The sequence below is a fragment of the Trachurus japonicus genome, chromosome 9, assembly GCF_045865225.1.
Source record: "Trachurus japonicus isolate A0001 chromosome 9, Traja_1.0".
NCBI classification, from domain to species: Eukaryota; Metazoa; Chordata; class Actinopteri; order Carangiformes; family Carangidae; genus Trachurus; species Trachurus japonicus.
The window spans coordinates 20,727,156-20,747,842 of record NC_140915.1 but is presented as its reverse complement, the minus strand read 5'-3'; the positions used below and the strand labels follow the sequence as shown (position 1 = coordinate 20,747,842).

The 20,687-nt window shown below is 39.7% G+C and overlaps 1 protein-coding gene across 1 annotated transcript in view; it reads left to right on the top strand.

Annotated features, from left to right (window-relative positions):
- The window catches only part of ipo11 (importin 11), a 120,512-nt gene extending 101,311 nt beyond the window's left edge, over positions 1 to 19,201 (top strand). The window contains exon 30 of the mRNA XM_085786498.1: positions 17,980 to 19,201. Within this exon, the coding sequence (XP_085642624.1) occupies positions 17,980 to 18,144 (165 nt within the window). The 3' untranslated portion in view covers positions 18,145 to 19,201. The remainder of the gene's footprint in view (positions 1 to 17,979) is intronic.
- The last annotated feature ends 1,486 nt before the right edge of the window (positions 19,202 to 20,687 follow it).

The window sequence follows — 20,687 nt, the reverse complement described above, 5'->3', positions numbered from 1 at the left end:
GACCATCATTTGAAGAAAATCCTAAATCTAGTGCAAAAGTTACAGTTTGTTAAACCAATTATACACAATACATATAAGATGAGGGTTTGGGTGTTCACTCTTTTTACTGGTGGGACATTTCAAGGGGGCTCGGTAATTATGGCAAGCTCTAAAAGGTCTAAAAAATTACCAGCGTTGAATTATTGAGTTGATTACACACACTACTTAATGGCACTAAACTCTGTCCTGCCATTGTTTTAATTGAGAGATCCCAAGCAGCAGTAAATTACATATTGTGTGTTTAAACACAGCTGCATAGAAGGTCATAACGACTGTTATGTCTACAGCAGTGTATCATGAAGACAAAGGAGAAATCCAAATGAGTGGCAGCTTTACTGGTAGCCTAAGTCAAGTTCTATTGTGGTAGAACATAGGAAACTTTCCAAGGCACTGAATTGTTGTACAATAAGGCTAGTCACAATAAAGACACAACATTTCTAGCGCAATCACCAAGACATGATATACTGTATAATACGATAAGTCTCATCATTAAGTTGCTATATTTAAGCATATTCACAGAAGACATTTTGACTCAGGAAAAGCACAGGTGTAAGTAATAATATGAATGATGGCTCAGTCTCATTAAGTGTCCCAGTAGATCAAGCCACCATGCACTTTACTGGGACCTCTTCTGAGTGGAAAGCAGCCTGATTAATTTAGTTACTCTCCCTGTTATGAAATGTCAAAGGGTTTGCCATGACAAGGCTGGACTGGAGGCCATGCACACCTGTGATAAAGCCACACAGGTGATCTTAATTATTTTTGGCTGATTACACCCCTCAGGACCAATCATCATCTGTTCAGCTGGACAGCCACCATCCTTTTGATTAATCTTGGAAGTTGTGTTAGTTATGTTTCAATCAAGCTTCCTTCACATCCTGAATGTCACGTCAATACACATCAGTGTAAACTCTGAACCCAGTAATAACAACAACCAATCTTAGAGAAGTTCTGCCTGATCCAAAAAGCAGTCAAGGTTAAGAAATAGTTTTTAATCCCTACATTGTCTTCCAGGCTTTATGGTGGGAATTATTCCTCATAATCACTGTTGTATATGTCCACATAAGACAGATACCTCATGTTTAGCCCATGTTTAACCTTAGAAGTCTGAGCAGCTATAGTAAATGACAACATCTGTGAGGGTGTGCAGGGCCTTTCAGGATTCAGAGACAGAGTATACCTAATCATCTATCATTAGTGTTGCTATACTGATTAAACCGTACCATGGTGGCATATTAACAAGACTGAAACCTGCTGCTATAAAGAGCAGCCAGATATTAAAATGTAGAGCATGCACCATGGAGGATGCTAGAATCATTTTGTCCACTTAACGTCTTCAGTCATTACTCGAGTCATTGTCTTAATGTTGAATCTGAGCACATCATATGATGATGCAGCCACAAATGTGTTTACTGTCAGCTCTTTGGATTTATTGGGAGTTAATTAGCTTGCTTCAAGTAATGAGGATAATCGATCTTCGGTCTGACAATTCGCGGTTGTTAAATTGATCCTAATACATCATGATTTCCAGTTTGAAGCTTATTCATTCTATATGTGGATTTTGATTGTATGTGGGGAGAGTGGGAAAAAAGATAATGTATTCCATGCTTCTTTTTTCCCATCTGTAGTTCTGTGCAGTCAGAGTCAAGTCAGACAGGTGATGCTTGATCTTTGCTCTGAGCAGATGGATTAATACATAAAATAATGTAACAAGGCACAAATCAGAGAATTAAGCATTAACCTGAATTGACTGAGACTAAATGTTAATCTAAAATACAACAGTCATTGACATATTGCTGGCAGTTCAACAGTATTGTCTGATGAGGGATAATGAGCTGTGAGTTTAAAGCTGGCAGCTGCATAACAGATGCTGTCAAACCAGAGTCCACAGAGAATGAGGCGTCCAACACAATATAGCAATATCCTCAATGAAATGTTTGCAGATACCTAAAACTTTGGCCTCACCTTTTGGTAATTACTTGTTAGAGTTAAAGATAGCATTCACTATTTGAGTGTGTGACTTTTTTCAAACTTGAAATGGCACTGGACTGCGCTGTAAATAAGTATGTCCAAAATATCAAAATTACGTCAATAACTCACTTCATTTGACTTATATTGGTAATTTGTTTAATAATAATAATAATATTATAATATCATTTATTATTGCCACAGTTTACATTTTAAATACTTGTATTATTGATTCAAATCTAATGGAGCAAACCAAAGGTGTTTGGTTAACTATACTGCTACGACTGAGGTGTCTTTATCAACAAGACCAAACTAGATCCACAGAGCAATGTTACACAATGATAGAATAATGGAAAAAAAGGTGATCCAAATAAACCCATGACATCCCAACCAGTGGAGACATGTGATTACTACTATGTATTATACACAGCAGCTTGATAACGTGAGCTTTTACCTCAGTTCAAACTCCTTGGAGTGCATACTGTACCTCGATAAACACCCTCTGATTGAAATGCCACTGCAGAGCACAGTGTCAATATGCACGGCTGTCCACCGTGTCCACCTTCAATAAGACACGTGCCTTCAATCACAGCCTGGTGCCATTTATTAAACAACACTAGGCCTCCACAAAGTAAGCCAATATACAGTATGTTTCGTACATCTGTCGGGTCCATTATGACTCAAGACTCTATTATTGATACAACTTTCTTTTTAGCAAATGTAGCATTTAATCTTTTATTCTTGAAATCCATTACATTAAAAAATTGTGTTTATGATGGAAGGGAGAGTAGAAATAAAACTCGAATAAGGTCTGATTTATGTGGTAACGTAAACGGCTTCATCAACACTTTTAATTATTTAGGTGCTGTTCTCAGATTGCATTGCTCAGCACCATCCAGGACATAATATGATTTTCTGCTGAAGCCTCTTGCCATCCATTTGGTGAGTCGTTGTCATCATGCATCACTGGGATTACCACAGCTGTTTCAGAGCAGTGAGACCAGTGATGTGACTGTGAATTCATTAATCAGCACACCCACCAAACTGTGTTTTGCCTCAGCCAACCTTTTTTTTCAGTTGTTGCATGAACCAAAATAAACGGGTTCTCTTTGAGATGCCTACAGTCTCCTCCTGCTTTGGACGTATCTTGATCTTTGTCATAATAATAATATATCATATGCTAAATTTTGCTTTTCTTTTAAAATATACTTTATTTTTGCAAAGATCAAAATCTCTCTATAAATGAACCAATTTAGCACCAAGATTAAAACTTATATTACAATGACATTCAAAGTTACTTGAAGTTACTTTGCTCTCTCTCTATTTGATTATTGTTGTTTTTTTCCTCTGCTTTCCCTCATTAAAATTGTGATGTTTTTAAAAAGTTCCAAACATCAAAAACCGCTGACTGCATTCTTCCCCTCCTGAGGTCCCATCTTACAAAAGCAGAAATTGGTCCTTCAGTGCCTGCCAGATGGCACAGCAGATTTAAGACAGGATGTTGCATTTCACTGTGTGACCCAGCTTGTCGCTCAAAGCTTTAGTTGCAAGAGTCACAGCCAATCTCACCATCAAGTGATTGATGCCAGAGTGATTTATGGGTCTACATTTATAAGACAGTCATGACATCCTTCAGGTTCTTACTCAGTAAGCCTTTGTCTTCAAACTAATTGTAAGGGAAATTGAATCGATTTGAAGTAAACAAAAATAAAACCAAAAACCAAAATAAAGAAGCTAAATTCACCTTCTGCGTGGAATCATTATAGGTAAGAAAAAGGAGTTTCATGGAGGTCATGGAGCTGAGGACTCTGCACATTTATTTTAGTCTGTTGAAACAGTGGAGCACATGAATTTACAATCCCTGTAAACATAGGCATCTCCCTGGCTTCATATTTTATTGTTTGCCATATCAATATAAATCAGTTTGGTACCCAGTCTTTGCCGTGATGAAAAATTCCAAGGCATTTCTTTTAGGCACAAAATTTGAAAAATACAAGTGTCAAATCGTTTTTGAACACCTTACAGCTCACAATGAAAGATTTACCTTGCGCTCCTTCTGACTAGCGATCTCCAGAAACTGAAGCTAACCGCAAGCACAAAAACACACCGAAGCCAACATGATGAATGCCGCTCTGTTGTATTTTTACAGTGAAAAGAAATGGAATTGTTAATGTAGAAATGTAAACAGAAACAAACATGAGCACATCTGCTCTAGGCGCTGAGGCATAGAAATGTTTGCTCTAGTTGACCGTATAAGCTTAAAAACTCACAATTACCAGGCTTTTTTGAGGCACTTAAGGGAGGTGTAAGGGTATGGTGAAGAAGATGATGGGGCAAATGTGGAAATGTATAGTGGCTGCTTTTATAGACAAAGGATAATAAACATTTTCTCGGCTTAGGATCAAAATGCTATTGTTTTTTATATTGGTGGGAGGATAAGTGTCTTCCCTAACCACCGTCCATCTCCACACAGATACTCAGTGTTTATGTACACAAGGGGTGTAACGGTATTGGTATTTTCCTGTGCCGTCATGGTACGGGGGTCACGGTTCGGTGCACACAGTCATATTACGAATACGTCTAAATACTTTTTTTTTTTAAAAAGTCGAGCCCTCGCTCCAATCCAGGTGGCAGTAATGAGCCCAAACGCTGCCAAACGCTGCCAGCAGCTGCCATAACAGACAAAGAAGAAAAGTGACGAGTGTGGAGCATAATCATAGACAATTACATCCATGGAGTTAGAGCATAGACTGTATAATAAGGAGCTGCCCGTGTGGGAACACTTTGGCTTCTCAGTGAATGACACAATGGGGACGGCACATGAGTGGTCAACCTGACCGTCGGCGATGTTTCAAGGATTTGCGGTGCATCACTAGAAACGCATCAAACATGTTAACGCCTATAACGGCATCACTCCGTTATGTCAATACTGGTGGGAGGAGAAAGACAACTTGTGTGCAACACCTTACTGTATCCCCACTGCTTTTAAGCCTCTTGACATGAACACAGACGGGACCAAAAACATCACCGAAGCAAATGGCTTATAGCCTACAGTACATACAGTACATTAACTGTGTAACAACATTGATGTTAGTTTCTTGTTTTTTATAAGAGTTGGCAGTTGTCAAGTTCAACCAGGGTGTTTTTTTCCTTGAATTAATGAATGGGATCATTACACTCCTAATGCAGTTGTTTTATGTTTTAGTCTATTTATTTTAAAGTTTAATAACAGAAGATGGTTTTTAGTTTTACATTTAATCTGTGCCTGGTCTACCAAACTCGTGACCCCCAAACCGAGGTGTATATACTGAACTGCGACTTGTGTGTACCGTTACACCCCTAATATACACACATGATCCAGCCACTCATACACTTAGGTAGGATACACCCTTATGACAGACAACTAGAGGCTTCTAACATTTATGCCCTCTACTATAATATAATTAGGGTATTACAGTTTGTGCCCCTTCTTTGGTGAGGAAATTGCTGCAATCAAGTTCTAATCCCCCCTCTAAATCAAGAGACCATGAATTCATGAAACCTCAGATTAGGAGAACGAGGTGTGTGCTTGTCTGTGTCTTTCTCCCTGTCTTTGCTTGTTTCCTTATGACTGTTGCAGCAACCTTTCCTGTCCTACACTTGTTTTGATTCCAGAAAATATTCCTTTCTCAATGGCTGTTTAATGTTGCTGTCTATTGTCCCTATGGTTGATCAGTCTTTGCCCCTGAAAATAACTTTGATAAATGTACACGACCTTGAGTTCTCAGCTCACTGTTGTGTCATGCTTTGTTTGTTTTCTCTTTCATCTGACCAGTGCAAGTTGTTATTTTAGACGATGTCCACACGAATGCAACAAGCATTTTCAATGATTTTCAAGTGTGTCATCACTGTCGTCAATACTGAAATACAATATTTCCGTCAATCTTAATTCTTTGGTTGGTTGGTAATTATTGTTATCATCTGGAAAAGAGTTGTGTTGGGAAGATTGGTAGTTTTCTGTTACGTACATCAGGGTAGCTTGGCTCGGTTGCCTCCAACTGTGTGATTGCCTCTTTCATGTTTTAGTATAGCCAGTCACACTGTTGTCACTGACATATATCTTTGTCTAAACGTAGTGTGTCTATTTAAAAGAGGAAAAAGGTATAAAAAATTATGATAAGGTATATCAAAACTTTGGCTTGCAAAAGATACAGTAGGCCCATTGAAAATCACCATACACTTGTTGACAAAAGCTGTATTGTAGTTTATATTCTGAGTTTCGTCAAAGCGTCTCTGGTTTCGTACAGTAGCTAGCAGCAGTATTTCTGTCATCTTTGTAAAAGGCTGACAGTCACATACAAACATTTTCAACACTGAAATCCACATAAAAGGACCAGCATTTTCAACCCTATTTACTTTAAAGAAATGTGCTAGTTAAGGAGGCCAGTGATGGAAAAGCCTGGTGTAGTTTGAGTTTAAGGACAACACTACAATAAAAACAACAATAAATTTAACACCAACCCAACTTTTTTGCTGACCTGTGATGTTTTAACGTCCCTCCTTACTGCAGAGGGGAAGAGGTGCACTCTTGTGTGTTAGCACACTGTGAAGTCACCGTTGTTCGGTCGTGCTTATAGATGCAGCAGACCACACCAGTAGTTGTGGCACTGCTCTTTGATCAGAGCAGCAACACATTGGAAATGCTAATCGTGGTATTAAAGCAACGCTATGTAGGATAAGGGGTACTGGTACTCTGGTTGAGATGGTCAACTGTCTGCTAGCTGTGTCGTTCCCGGAGAAGCACAGTAGCTTACGAGTCACCTTCATCGGTACCGGCACCAAATTCATATAGGCTACTTGAATGAGTTTAGAAACATTATTTTGAGGTCAGAAAACATCATAGTGTTGCTTTAAGTTACTGCCCAAGGCCCGCCCAGATTGGAAAGTGTCCCAAAGTCACCTCTTGGTTTGGTGTAATCGTCTAGGGAGGTTGTAACACAGTGAGGATTTTCTGGTGTCAAACTTGATGTATGATTGTGGTCAGATTTGCACTGGATCATTGGCGGTCCTGCAGTCGCTGCCTGTCTGATCTGAGAGTGTTTTTAGTGTACTTACTGTAGTGTTGGGGTAAGGCCTCCAGAACTGCTCACTGCTAACACTTCTCTCACTTAAAGTTCTTCCTCATGTCTTGATTAGCTGAGTCATTGAGGCATGGACATGGGCACAGTCATTAGAGATGCTGGCTGTGGGCGTTTACTTCAACATGTCACTGTACAGCTAAAACATACCCATCGCTTTCTCTCACTTTGCCGAAAATGTGTCCGAGTAGCCAAATGAGTCTAAATTGAATAATTTAAATGATCATGGACAGAGAAATGTTAATCTCAGTTATAAATGGGGCAATTAAGAAGCCCTGGAATGGAGTTATGAAGTTAATGGTGCTTATTTTAATTTAGAAGAATTATAAAGGGACTTCGCCGCTTTCAGTTTACAAGGCATGGTGTTCACAGCCTGTGAAAACAGTAGTAGTAACGTCTCCTGGGGCCCTGCAAGAGCTTTGTCAGTTTTAAAGAAATGACCCCAGTGATGTCATTAAGCTTAGGGGACTACAGCAGAAACTAACAGATGAACAGTGCTACAGTGCTAATTTCTTTCCTAACCAAAGTTGATAGAACCTAACAGCAACTCCAGTTTTGTCATTATCTTAAAAAACTTCTTCTGAGACGGTGATAAATGGGTCACCTATCTTGGGATATAGCTCTTATAATGAATCAGCAGACTGTCTGAATTTGTCATTGTAAAGGTGAGGTTGTTTGAATATCTGCACCCGACTGGAATATCTGTGCTCTGGAGGTTTTTCTGTGATCTCTCTCCTTTGTGTCTAGAATATAAGAACTATGAGAATAAGAAAGCACTCAGACAGGGCCGCACATTCCTATGTATTTCTTTCAGCCTGTACATACAGATACATGTCTGTATGTAGAAGCATGTAGGTGTCCTTCAATGCAATGTTGAGACAACAGTAGATAGCATATATCTGCATGAGTTGGGGTGGGAGAAGCCTGAGGTAATAGGATTAATGTCAGACTGGGATACTCAGCAGGCCCATTCCCACCAGGCCATTGTAGCTCCGCCAACACATACACGCATGCAGAGAGACTTTCACTTGTGCATAATACCCATTGGCTACAGTCTCGCATATGCTTCCATAAATTCTGGCATACATGCATGCAAACAATCCCTTGCCTCCCTTATTCCTCAACATTCATAATCACAGACTGTCATCCCCAGAAAGTTCTCCCCCACCTCAGATGTTGGCAAGGCGGGGAATATTTTACATTTTCACTGTCAACAAATCCCATGAATAGACGAAACCAACAATGTTTATATTCTCAGTATTTCCCAGCTTCCTCGGCCTGTCTCTGGCACTCACCGGTGAGCCCAATGCTTCCTTCTGAATTGTAGGAGTAAAATTTGCTATTACTTACATGGGGTGTATCGATTTAAAATTATCAGCAGTGCCTGAGAATAAAAGAACATGTCACACAGTGCAGCGCTGAGGCTCTGTTGTGTGTTTTTAATCATTTTTAGACAATAGATGTCTCTGGTTGAGAATAAGCTGTATCAGGTTTGGCAGCACCTCATTGTTGCTTTTGGTCTTTTCCTGGGATTTGTTAACAATAAAAAAAAAAAAAAAAGAATTACACAGACAACCACAGGAGTTGACATGCAAAGTGTGTTTTGCGTTTTGTGGGACATTTTTCTGTTTCTTGTAGTAACTTGATCCACACTATTGCCTGTCTGTCGTCATCAGCTGTGTTCTCCTCCAGGCAGTTGGCACCACAGGCTGTAAATAAAGATGCAGACGCGGACTGAGTGGGCAGTTCCGGTGTGGCCATCTTGCATGTAGTTGCATGTACTTAGCCAAATTCCTGGCTAATCCAAAAATGGGCAAAAAAGTAGTGACGCCCGTGGAGCACAGACTTGGGTTCATGCTGGTTTGTGGCAGGCATAACCTCTCCCACCTGTTTCTTAAAGCAGCTTATACACCAATCTAAATTTAAGGAGTTACCAAACCTGTGCTGCTTCACATTAATTGTTTGTATGAAAACACTGGTGATAGAGAGAGAAGCAAACACCAAAATTGTTTGCCTACCCTTGGACAATCTTGGTAATGACAATACAAATGGAACAAGTTTACCTTGTGTTTATTTTAATGGGCAATTTACCTCAGGTAACTGCAGACATGACTTTTATCGCCATGGGTGACACAGCATCATCATCATCATTACCATCATGGTTGTCATAGGCACAATTTTTACCCTTCTCAGCTCATCTCGCCTACTTCTACATTCCGTCTTAGCGTTTTCTCCTCTTCATCTGCTCACTAGGCAACTTCCATACCCCTCCACTTTCTTCACATCTCATCTGTCTCTCTTTTCATTCTGGCTCTCATTTATCTTCTACTCTCTCAGGCATGAAGACCACTGCTTCTTTATCAGTGAGCCACAGCAGGGGGCATGTCAATCTCCTCTCCTTCCCTTCCTCTCATCATCACTCCATTTCACTCCATCACATTTTCTTCTTTCTTTTACTCAGTTCTGTACTGGTCCCGTTTTTTCCCCCAGGAATATCACATTGACTGCGCTCCTTATTTTTATGCAGATTGCTTTTTTAACTTTCAGTTCATCCCCTGGTCATTTTGTCTGTCCACTAAATATGTTCTTGTTGCTTCACCTCTCCACTGGGCAAAACACTCCTTTCTTCTTTTCATTACACATCGTCTCCTCCTCCTGTCTGTCAGCTGCCTTTATCTTTTCCTTACACGTCCACAGGCTCCCATCACTCTCCCGTTTCACCTCTCTGAGGTCTCTCTGATTTTAACATTTTAATAAAAGTTGTTACTTCCCTTGTGGACAACTTGGCACACTTCAGTGAAGTCTGGTGAAAATAGCCATATTTAGGTTGGTATGTCAGGGCCTCCTGCCAAGAAGATCTATTATTGGGATTTATGTATTCTTTCTTCTTTAAAATATAACAGTGAGTGTGGAGACTTCTGATTGATTGTTTGATTGACCCCTTTTGTCTGCGTTGGTCTTCTGAGAGTGAGATCAATTATAACTTCCTTCTAGTCTCATTGGTGGTGTCACCTAATGTAATTGCTAGGGTAGCTTCTCCAGCACTGTCAGGTGGGCATTGCCTCTTAAGATTTCATATTGTAAAACACTTATAAGCAGCAATCACATTCAAATGTGTAAAAGCAAAAACAGAAATGGTGATAAGCAATCAAGACCTAATGAATGTGTTTTAATGAAGGTTAAGTGTTGTGGAGTGAAACCAAACAGTTAATGCTGTCTTTCATCATAAAAAAGAGACCTGCTCAGTATGAAGTAAAGCTGGTGTATTTGTAGGTGTGAACACCATGCTGCGCACCACATTAACCTTTTAACAGCTGTCTCATACAGTAGTTGAATTATAAAATCCACCTGATGCCCAAGGAGAGGAGCGGGAGAAAACCCCAGCTTGGTGAAGGGACACTGGAGAAATGGCTGAGAAGACATCATGGTAACCATGGTATCCATATGTGAGGGCAGCAGGCTGTATAGTTCACAGTGTCATTCAATTAGGCTATTGACTTACTGATTTGTGCAGGAGTGAGACAAGTCTACCATTTACAAAACATTAACTGAAATCCTGGACACCAGTAACCTGGCTCTCTGAGACTCACTGACCTCATGTGACCAGTGCTTTGTATGTGTGGGGGTAGATGATGTTTCATGATAAGTAACACAGAGCCCTTAATTTGTGCTTCTTCTTTTCTGGTTTGTTTTGACAGCCAGAAAGGTGAACATACAGAATGGTGACAGGAAGGCTATTATTACAGTAGGCATTAGGCAACTGCTCAAATGCAAGAACTAACATTGATGCTCAGTGCTTTTTTTCCCTACAGACAGAAAAAGTGAAATGGATAGCGATCTATAAAAAAGTTTCCCTTGCTTATGTTCCTCAATATGTTTGGAAAACAAAAAGCTATGGGAGTTACAGTAGAACTTAATCAGACAGAGGGAAACGTCAAATGAACTGTGGCTCTAAACTTCAGTGGATTCTTTTTATTAGCTTAAATTTCAGTTTTAGCTCATTGCACTTGTTCGGTATTCGCATCCTGCCTTCGTTCTTACTATTTCTCCCACTTCATTCATGTAACATTAAACTAGCAACTCCATTCCAGTTATAGTATTACTCACCCAAAGCAGTGCTTTACTCATACATTTTATGTTTTTATTCTTTATTATATTATATATACTTATTAAAATATAATTTTATAGTGGTGTCAAATAGAAGCGTCCTAAATCTCCACTGCAGTTTAGTTTCAGCTCCCCTATGAGGCAGCGTTAGATAGACAATTGTAAAAATATTAAACAATGATCTTGTTTTGTTGTCAGTCACGCTGTTCTCATTAACCTGTATTTATGTGGATTTTGTGAGATAATGCTGTTATATTAAAATGATTCGATTTAGCGACCAGCATAGCAAAGCAGCTAGGGGATGGTGCTTACATTGCAGTTATATGTATTGCTGGACTGTGTCATCCGTCTTCCATTTTCTGACAACAGAAACAGCTATACTGAACAGAACAAATGCATTGTGAGCAGAGAACAGAAGGGGGGTTTAAGAAGGTTTAACAGGTTGAGTAACCAACTGTGTCTATACTGTATGGCTGCTCAGACACAGTCAGGGCTGCGAAGCAGCAGAGTTTAGAAGACGGCCTTCTGTCGTCTCTGACTCTCACTTTGGTCATTCATTTCAAATATTAACTTTTAGGTAATAGTAAATTACACACAAAATTACAATAATAACACAAAAATCATTTTAGTTGTTAACATTAAACTATTAGTTTAAACTGATTATAATCATGTTTCATTCACATCCACAAAAAACGTCTTATCTGTATTACATCTGTATTTGTTGCCTCTCATCAGTATGACAACATAAAAATCTGTGTTGCCATCACTTATTGTGGATAACACAATCTTCTGGAAGCACTTGGCAAGTCTAGTCAGCGATGCCCAAGGCGACTGGCTGGCGAGGCCTTGCAGATGATGTGTCAGAAATTAGCTGATGAAATTAACATCTGCCTGCAGTGTAATCCACTGAACCCCACGCTGTCAGCATCTCCTTACACAATACAGTTCTTGGTTTACACTTTAATACATCACACACTCCCACAGCTCATTACATCACACTCATACACACACAAAGAACTTGTGCACTGTATCTGTGTGTTTGGAGACATGAGGATCTATGGGATTTGAGATAAGAGCAGGAAAAGTACAGGTTGTTGCATCATAAACTTCAGTTAACAATTGCCTGCCTGACTGGGTCTCTTAATGTCCTCTGCTACAGTGCAAACATGCTTTTCTGCTGAATAGAGCAGCCTGTTGTGATGAGAGGATGACTGAGGGGAGAGGAATGAAGTGAGGAGTAGAGAGGAGTGGACATTTTAAAAAAAAAAGATAGAAACACAGTGTTATAGGTCAGAAAGTAAGAAAAAATAGATTATTTATATAATAGGCCTCTTTGTAAATTGTGTATATGAATTAACAGCTGCTGATTAAACCCCTGTGTTTCTTTGTGGACCTGTCACTCGGTGAACTTGGAGCTGGAAACATGCCAGTTGCTCGTTGCTCTTGTGTTCAGGTGTGCGTGTGTTGCAGTGGTATAAGCTTTAAAAACACTGACAACAGCCACTTTTGGTGCCACTGGGAGTCAGTCTGGGGATCACAATAGAGATGAAGGTTTCCACGGACCCTGTCTCCTCATTTCTCGCTGTCCACTCTCATGTTGCTCACTCCTCTCTTTCCTCCTCCTCCTCCTCTGGTCCTGAACAATGAGGTACAGCTGCAATTGCCCACTCTCTCTGCGTCCCACATCATCTCCTTTGCGTCACTTGCTTTCTTTATGTTGATCTCTGCTACGATGTCATCATGCCAGTACTCCTCATTCTCCTGTTACATTCATGTTTTCTTTGTGTTCCCCGTTTCCTCTCAGCTTTGTAATCACATCCTCACTTCTACCTGGCTTGTGCCTCCTATTTAGTTTTTTCTCCTCTTCTCATCTGTGCCTCTGTTCTTCCCCAGGGATGACGGTGCATTATGCTTATTGATCTTACTGATAGCTTCACTCTTGTATCAGTTGTGATTTGTGTGCACAGAGTCTAAGCACAGCAGGTGTCCTTGGCATATTGTTCTTTATCTCAGCACTCTGTTGCTGCCTATGTAGAACATTTTTCCTCTAAGCTCATGTCTACTCATAACAACCTGTTTACATTCGACTTTTTCTCTCAGCTGAGCTGTGTGTTCATCTGTTTCATCTTAACCTGTTGTACACACTTTTTTCTCTCTCTCTCAGATTTGATTTTTTTCCCCTCTGGCATAGTGCAAATGCAGATGTTTATACTCAATATTTTCCCATTCAAAATGATCATGTTCATTGAAAATGTTTACAAATGCGTTGATATTTGGCTCCACACACACTGGAGTTGATGATAAAGTAAAGCGTAGAGGATACAATCTTGTGCACACACAGACACAGCTCCAGCCTCCAGCAGGTCCTTGCACTGAAGGTAATTATGCAGGTTAGATGACAGCTTTTCCATTAAGCCACTCTCCAACAGCCACTCTTCACTAGTTTGATTGCAGTGTAATGACAAAGGACTAATTAGCATGACAAGTATTCTTTCCAGTGATTGACTACAGACCAAGAGCTGCCATTACAATATTGTGCTTCTCAAAGGTCCAAATTCCTGTCTCTTTTTCTTTTCCCCTGGTGATTTGTGAGGTTCTCTTGGGCCTGATGCGAGCGCTCTCTCTTATCCAAATGTTTTTGTTAAATACATCATAAAGGAGATTCAGTTACTAGGGGTGTATGTGTAGTTCAGTACGTTGACCCGCTTTTAAATTGTTTAGAAGAGGTGAGTCAAGCAACATCACATAGCAACAATAATGAATCTATGGGGAAATGAAGCCAGGTTCACAAACACACATAAATACACACACAGATCTATCACTTTGAGGTTTGAGTTTTTGACAGATTCAGATTCTTAAGACAATTGTTGTGCTTTTATCGTGAAACACAGGAATTATTTGCAAAAGTTGCCCATGCAGTACATAAGAGAGCTTTGTTTGAATGGTGTTTGCTGGACTTTTATAGCCTACCTCTGTAATTTCTTAACAGGCTTAAAAAATGTTTTGTGCTGTTGTGGTTGCCTCAGCTCCTGCTTCGCTCTACACAAAATAAATGGCAGTGTGCTTGCCTGGAGAAATGTGTTGGTTCGAGTCAGCCATCCAAATTTTTCTTTCTTTTTCACTCTGTTGTCAAGAATTATTTTCCCAGTGTGGCACTCAGTGTGAGATGCATGGCGGCGGCTGTATGTAATGAATCATTGTCTCTAGCGCTGGTATATAGGGCTGCCCCCAAATAGTCAACCAAGCACTGGCCGACCAAAAAAACATTAGCCAACCAAAATTTCATTGGTTGATTGGTTGCAGGAAAAAACAACAACATTTTGAACCGTGTCTTATATACGTCATACACGGTAACATCGTTTGTTCGTTCTCTTTTCTGTCAGAAGTGACTTTAGTGTCTTCATGTGACCAAGCCAATTTCCTTTCCTCCTAAATCGTCATTGTCTATGAATTTTCTCAAACTCACTCTTTTGTACATTGAAAACACGAATTATGGCCTTAATCCGCCACAGTCTCGTTTGGGCCCGCCACAGTCTCTCACAGAAAAAAAAAAAACTTTTTTTCCCCAAAATCTTCTCTTTTTTCCTCACGTGTGCCACGCGAGAGAGGCGGCAGTTTGAGAGGCTGACTGGCAGAGATGAGAGCTGGTGAAATGCTAGCATGGTTATTTAAAACACCATCTCTGATCTTTGCCTGCACATAGGTACACAGACACGGGCGCACGCTAAATGCGCTATATTGCGCTAATTGCTGCCGTACCCGTATCACCCCCCCCGTCGGTCGCACATTAGTCCGACTAAGACTGGACTTGTCGAGATCTGGCAGAAACACCCAGAAACTGATTTTCTTCTGCATAGACACTTTAATCTGACTGAAACTGGACAATACACTTCACAACACTAGAGATGAGGCTGGCCCAAACCCTGCCTAGAAAAAAAGTGCCTTGTCTGATGTGTCAGTGTATTTCACAATATACAACACACAGTACAATATATTTGTTCGGCCCTGAACCCTGTCCAGCACATCCAGGCTGGAATCTCTAGTTGAGAACTGAACTCTCTCCAGTTATTTACCAGAAAGAGGTTCGTATTAACCCGCTGAAATGATGTACATCGCCACCTATGTTGAGGAGGTGGACATGAACTCCGATGGGACTCCCAACTGGAGCCATGAGCATAGCTGGAGTTGGCTGTGCATGTGTCGTCCTTGACAGCACCGTGTACCTCCAAGCCCATGTCAATGACTAAGATCAACATTTTCCATCCACGCACCATCAGTCATTTCTGTCACTTAAAATCCACAACACGACTGTTCCAGTCACATCTCACATTGATTTCTGTAGCTCTATCCTCTCTGGCCTTCCTCACAAACTCCTCCATAAACTCATCTGGTTCAGGAGGCAGAATCCAGAATCATTACCACAACCTCTTCAACACAACATATTACTCCTCTCCTCCAACAAACTACATTGCCTCCTTGTTAAACACCATATTGATTTCAAGCTGCTTCTTCTCACTTTCAACTCACTTCACAGCCTTGCACCTCCTCCCTCTGTCTCTCTGATCTTCTCCATATTTGTACATCTGCCTGTACTCTTAGATCCCCCTCTTCTGTTAATCTCACTGCACCTCCGCCCACCTGACTACCACAAGGTTTAGAGAGCGCTCATCCATGTTGCCCTTTGACTCTAGGGCTTACTGCCACAAGACATCCATAATATAATAGCTCTCTTCCTATCTTCAACCCACCTCAAAACACACCTTTTCAAACGTACCTATTCATTTTAACACTTGATGCAACCATATTGATTCTATGCAGTTGTATTCATTCTAAATCTTTTTGTATCTCATGCCTCGGATTTGCTTTTTTTTTTTATTTAACAGTGTGTTGTAAGGTGTCCTCAAGTGCCTTGAAACACTGATATAAATTTATTATCATTGTTGGTGAACTGCTAGTATTACTTTTGCTGGTATATAACATAGCAATTAATAGTGTGATTAGTTTGATTAGTGTGATTTACTTCTCAATCAAGCTGTCTTGATATTAATCATATAATTCAGCGCATTTTTTAAATGAGCTGGTGGTTGCAGCTTTCATTGTTGCTTAGAGAGTAGCTCTGCGTAGACGTGGCTTCATGTTTGTTCCTGTCGTATAGTGCAGGGAGCTCAGGGTTTATCTCTGTATACTTTTTTTTCTGTGCAACACCAAGAACCCTGCATAATGGAAAAGTGATATGTGGCTTTGCTCCAGATTAAATGTAGAATTCAAACAGTCACATCATATGGCTTTGCACATTCTTAGACCCTGAGGTAAGCACATACTGAAGTGTCTTTACCAACACAGAAAACCAAAGGTAGTGATTTTGAAATGAGTTTTGTTTGACTTACCTGAGCCCTTTCATCAAAACAATCATTAATTGACCATGATATTGTAAAGTAACACTCCCCCAAAATGTCATCTTTTTACATAGTTGACCTGACAGTCAGTGCAGTGCATTGCTGGGTTGAATACTTAGCTTCAGCTGAAGGGGATTGCTCATTGCACAAACTCCACTTGACAGAAGGGCAGAGTTTATAGAAAGAAACTCTGAAAGACTGAGAGCAGCCTTTCTTCTGCAGCAAAAAAGAAGTCTTGAGTTACAATGCCAATTGTTAAGTCTGAAAAATGAACACTCTTGACTATTACTGACTAGGCTATTGCTACACAGAAAATGAAACCTGGCACTATACACAATAATGTAAAAGGCCAAATTTATCAAATAAAGAAATTCTGGGGATAAGTGAAAAAGTGTATTGAGGAAATATTAGAGATAAAATTACATTTAGAGCCCCAAAAAAATCCTATTGGGTATGTACCCAACTAATTGTAACATAAGAAAGAAGAAGAATCGATTATTCTTAGACATACTGTAGGCCTGTTGTTGGCCAAAAGAGTCATTGCAATTGCTTGGAAAGAGGTGGATAGATCAAGGATAGGTAAATGGCTTTCAGAATTAACAGCAACTCTGCCCTTAGAAAAGATCCCGTATGCAATCAGGGGTAAGCAACCAATTTTTGGTAACATCTGGGGCCCCTTTAGACATTTTCTTGCGAATAAAGACTTGCCTGTTTGGGATGACCCATAAGTAGCCCTCTTTAGTTAATTTGGGATAAACGTTTACTGTCTGGTGTTGATTGACCACAATCTAATTTGTGTAGTTCACAGTTGTGAGTATGAGCAATGTGTGGTTGGTTTTGTACTTATTCCCCCCGTTTTATGTATGTAAATTAAATAGATCCTTCTAGAAAATTTGCCATCTTTAGCAAATCTGCAAGGAAGAATGGGAGAAAAGGAAATGGGTAAATTCATATCAGTGCATACTTCCAAAAAGAATCAAACTTTAATTTGCTGCTCAAATATTCAGCTGCTGTAGTGCATTTACTCAGGGGATGAGCCAGCGATTGAAATAGAAATTACGCCTGTATGAGGTTTTCCGCATTTATTCAAAAATTCTGCAAAACATAATTTATTTAGACCCTTGACAAAAAGTCTTGGCTTATTTCATTTAGAATTCAATGTGTCATAACACCAATATCAACAGGAAATTCCAATCTCTGAATGCTGTACATGTCTAACAATACCTCTGAGTATATGAGCAGCAAATTTTCTGGAGGTAAATTTAATATCTTTGCAAACTATCTTCTTTCTGCCACAAATCTAACTTTGGGACGTCATGTCATTTTTCCATTTTATCTTTGTCTATCTGCAGTTGGCTCTGGAGGACCCGGTTCACAGCGTCTCCCTCCAGCAGTTTGTCTACGAGAAGCTGAAGGCACAGCAGGCCCTGATGGGAGACCAGGGTTTCGGGGTCCTGATGGAGACCGTGGACACAGAGCTCGTCAGGCAACTCCAGGAGTTCCTCCAAGGCCTCTGAATCACATCTACAATCCCTCACTACCTTACACAAGCGTATTTTGCCTAATGCTACCCTCTCCCCCCCATTTCCGAAGATGTAGTGGAAAGGCTATGAATCCTCCCAACATGTGGATCCAAACCTTCCCAGCCTCTCTACCTGTGCTATGCCTTATCTATATTCAGACCTAGCCTTGTCGACTGCCCTCAGCTAACACCCCGTGTCTCTTTCTCTACTATCTGGATTCCTTTACACCCTTTTTTTTATCAAGATGGAGTTTATGTGAGTGCTTAAAAATGTCAATGTACCTTCACATTTTTAAAAAGCCCACATAAAACATCACCATACTAGAGCTTCCACTCATTTCTTCTAGTTTCTTCTCTCTGTGGTTTTAATGTGTAAAGGGTAGGAAATTGGAGGGATAGTATAAAAGTCAGGGGGGTCGAGGGGTATCAAGCAAAAATCATCTGCAGGTGCCAGAGCGGGAGCCTCGGACTATTTTCTATGGGAGAAAAAAAAACATACAGATTGTAGCAGATAGCATTTCATTGGCTTTGTACCTGTACTCTGCACAATGACAAAGTTGAATCTAATCTATACATGGATAAAAAAACAACCTGAAGGACCTAAAGCAGTGTTTACACAAACTATTCTTAAAAGAAAAAAAAGAAATGTAATTTTGTATGTATGTAAAGTATGGATGATATTCTGCATGATGATATTTTACTTTTTATTTTGTTTTTACGTTGTGTTCATTTTTCTTCCATTTAAACAAAAAAAAGAAAAAAAAAAGTTTTGTCATAACCAGAGGTCAAGTTGAAGTAACTACTGAGAGAACCTAGAGTGTTTTTCTTTCTTTTTGCATTGGGTTAGAGGGAATGTTTCTTGACCATAAAATGGATGATTTTTTAAAGGTGATTTGTAAGAGTGCTGAACCACATTTATATGTATATACATACTGCTGCTAACTGATGGTGTGTCGGAGCACTTTAATAACCAAAAACTGTCTCACTTTTTCTCTCATTCTTTTTTTTCCCATCTGTTCTTCAATGGTACATCTTCACACATCATTGTACTTGTAAAACACAGTCGTAGAAGGCCTTGGAGCAGTGCAGCAGGATTGTGCGGATTAGGCTGAAGTTGCATTAAAATCTTCATTTTGAGTTGTTGACATTAATCATCTCTTACAGAAAAACTCACAGCAAACGTAACATGCGATTAGGGTGTGTCCACACACTTGATGAATTTTTGACTTGTGGTTGTTAAAAAGTCACATTGTGAGCCATTGTGACTTTCTCCTGATTCACTCTTGGAGAAAGTCGTGTGTAGCTGTCCTGCTGCCCCGCTGTTGTTTCTGATTTTACCTTTTTTTTCTGATGACTTTGTAGAGGTAGAAACAAAAGCTTTGTATTTGATTTGACAGAAGAACCATTTTCCAATAGGTCTTCTCAGAACAACTGATTATGTGGAAGTTTTGCAAGCACACCATGAAGAATGGTTATACTGTAAATGACTGTATATTGGCACCTAGGTTCTTTAATAGTAGAAAAGAAAAGAATTGTACAAGTGGCATGTGAGATCTCTTTCATCCACAATCTTAAAATGGTCTAAACAAATATATTGTTTGTTGTAAAAGGAGAAAAACTATTTACTTTGCATCTAAAATGATGGTTAAGAAAAAAAAAAGTTAGCCTACATTTGTCTTTATAATCAATTCTTCTGGAATTTATGGATTAACATGGTTCATTAGCTTGGTCACTTCCCTGGGAAGGAGATAATCCTGACACTAGCTCCTTTGACACTGTGATAGAGTTGAGTAGCAGTCAGAATTACAGCCTTATGCTTTCAGCCTTACCTATCATTGAAACTCAAAAGATCTTTCTTACTATTATGCTAATTTCTTTACTAGTTTGACAGTAGAAGAGTTCTGTATTCTGTTAAAGACGGCAATTATGAGGTTTGAACTCAACAGGCAGTAGAGGAATGTTTTTTTTTGGTTTTAAGTTTGGTTCTGTTTTGATGGGAAATAATCCTTGTTGCTTTTTCCAAAGCCTTCAATAAAATGCAGTAATAGGCAAGAGATTGGTCTGTTTACTTCTGTTAAAACACTGATCCTGTTGAGACCTTGATATTGTTTCCAAAAACATATTATATGCTGCTTGTTCTTTTAGTGTGTGTTTATTTTAAGCAGATCCAACCATGGCACTGACACAAACTTTAGGCCTCGTAGGGAGAGCCTGGATGCTGAAACATGGAGGACCTAAATGTCAATGGCAGTTGAGGGCTTGTCTGCAGTAACATAAGTAAGTATACAGTATACATACTCTGTACTAGAACTGTATGCTTTGACCTGTCCAGGAGTGACTTAAGAAAAAGAGAGCAATGATTATGTAACGGGAAGATAACCACAGAGAAGTAATGGCACTTATTGGAAAAATGGCACAGGAGTAACCATAGAAAACGAGGGACATTAATTGAAACGAGTTGATAGTGTAGAGTCATGCTAGCTCCTCGGTGAGACCATACTTGTTTATCAATACCAATGCTTGTCAAAACTGTGCATT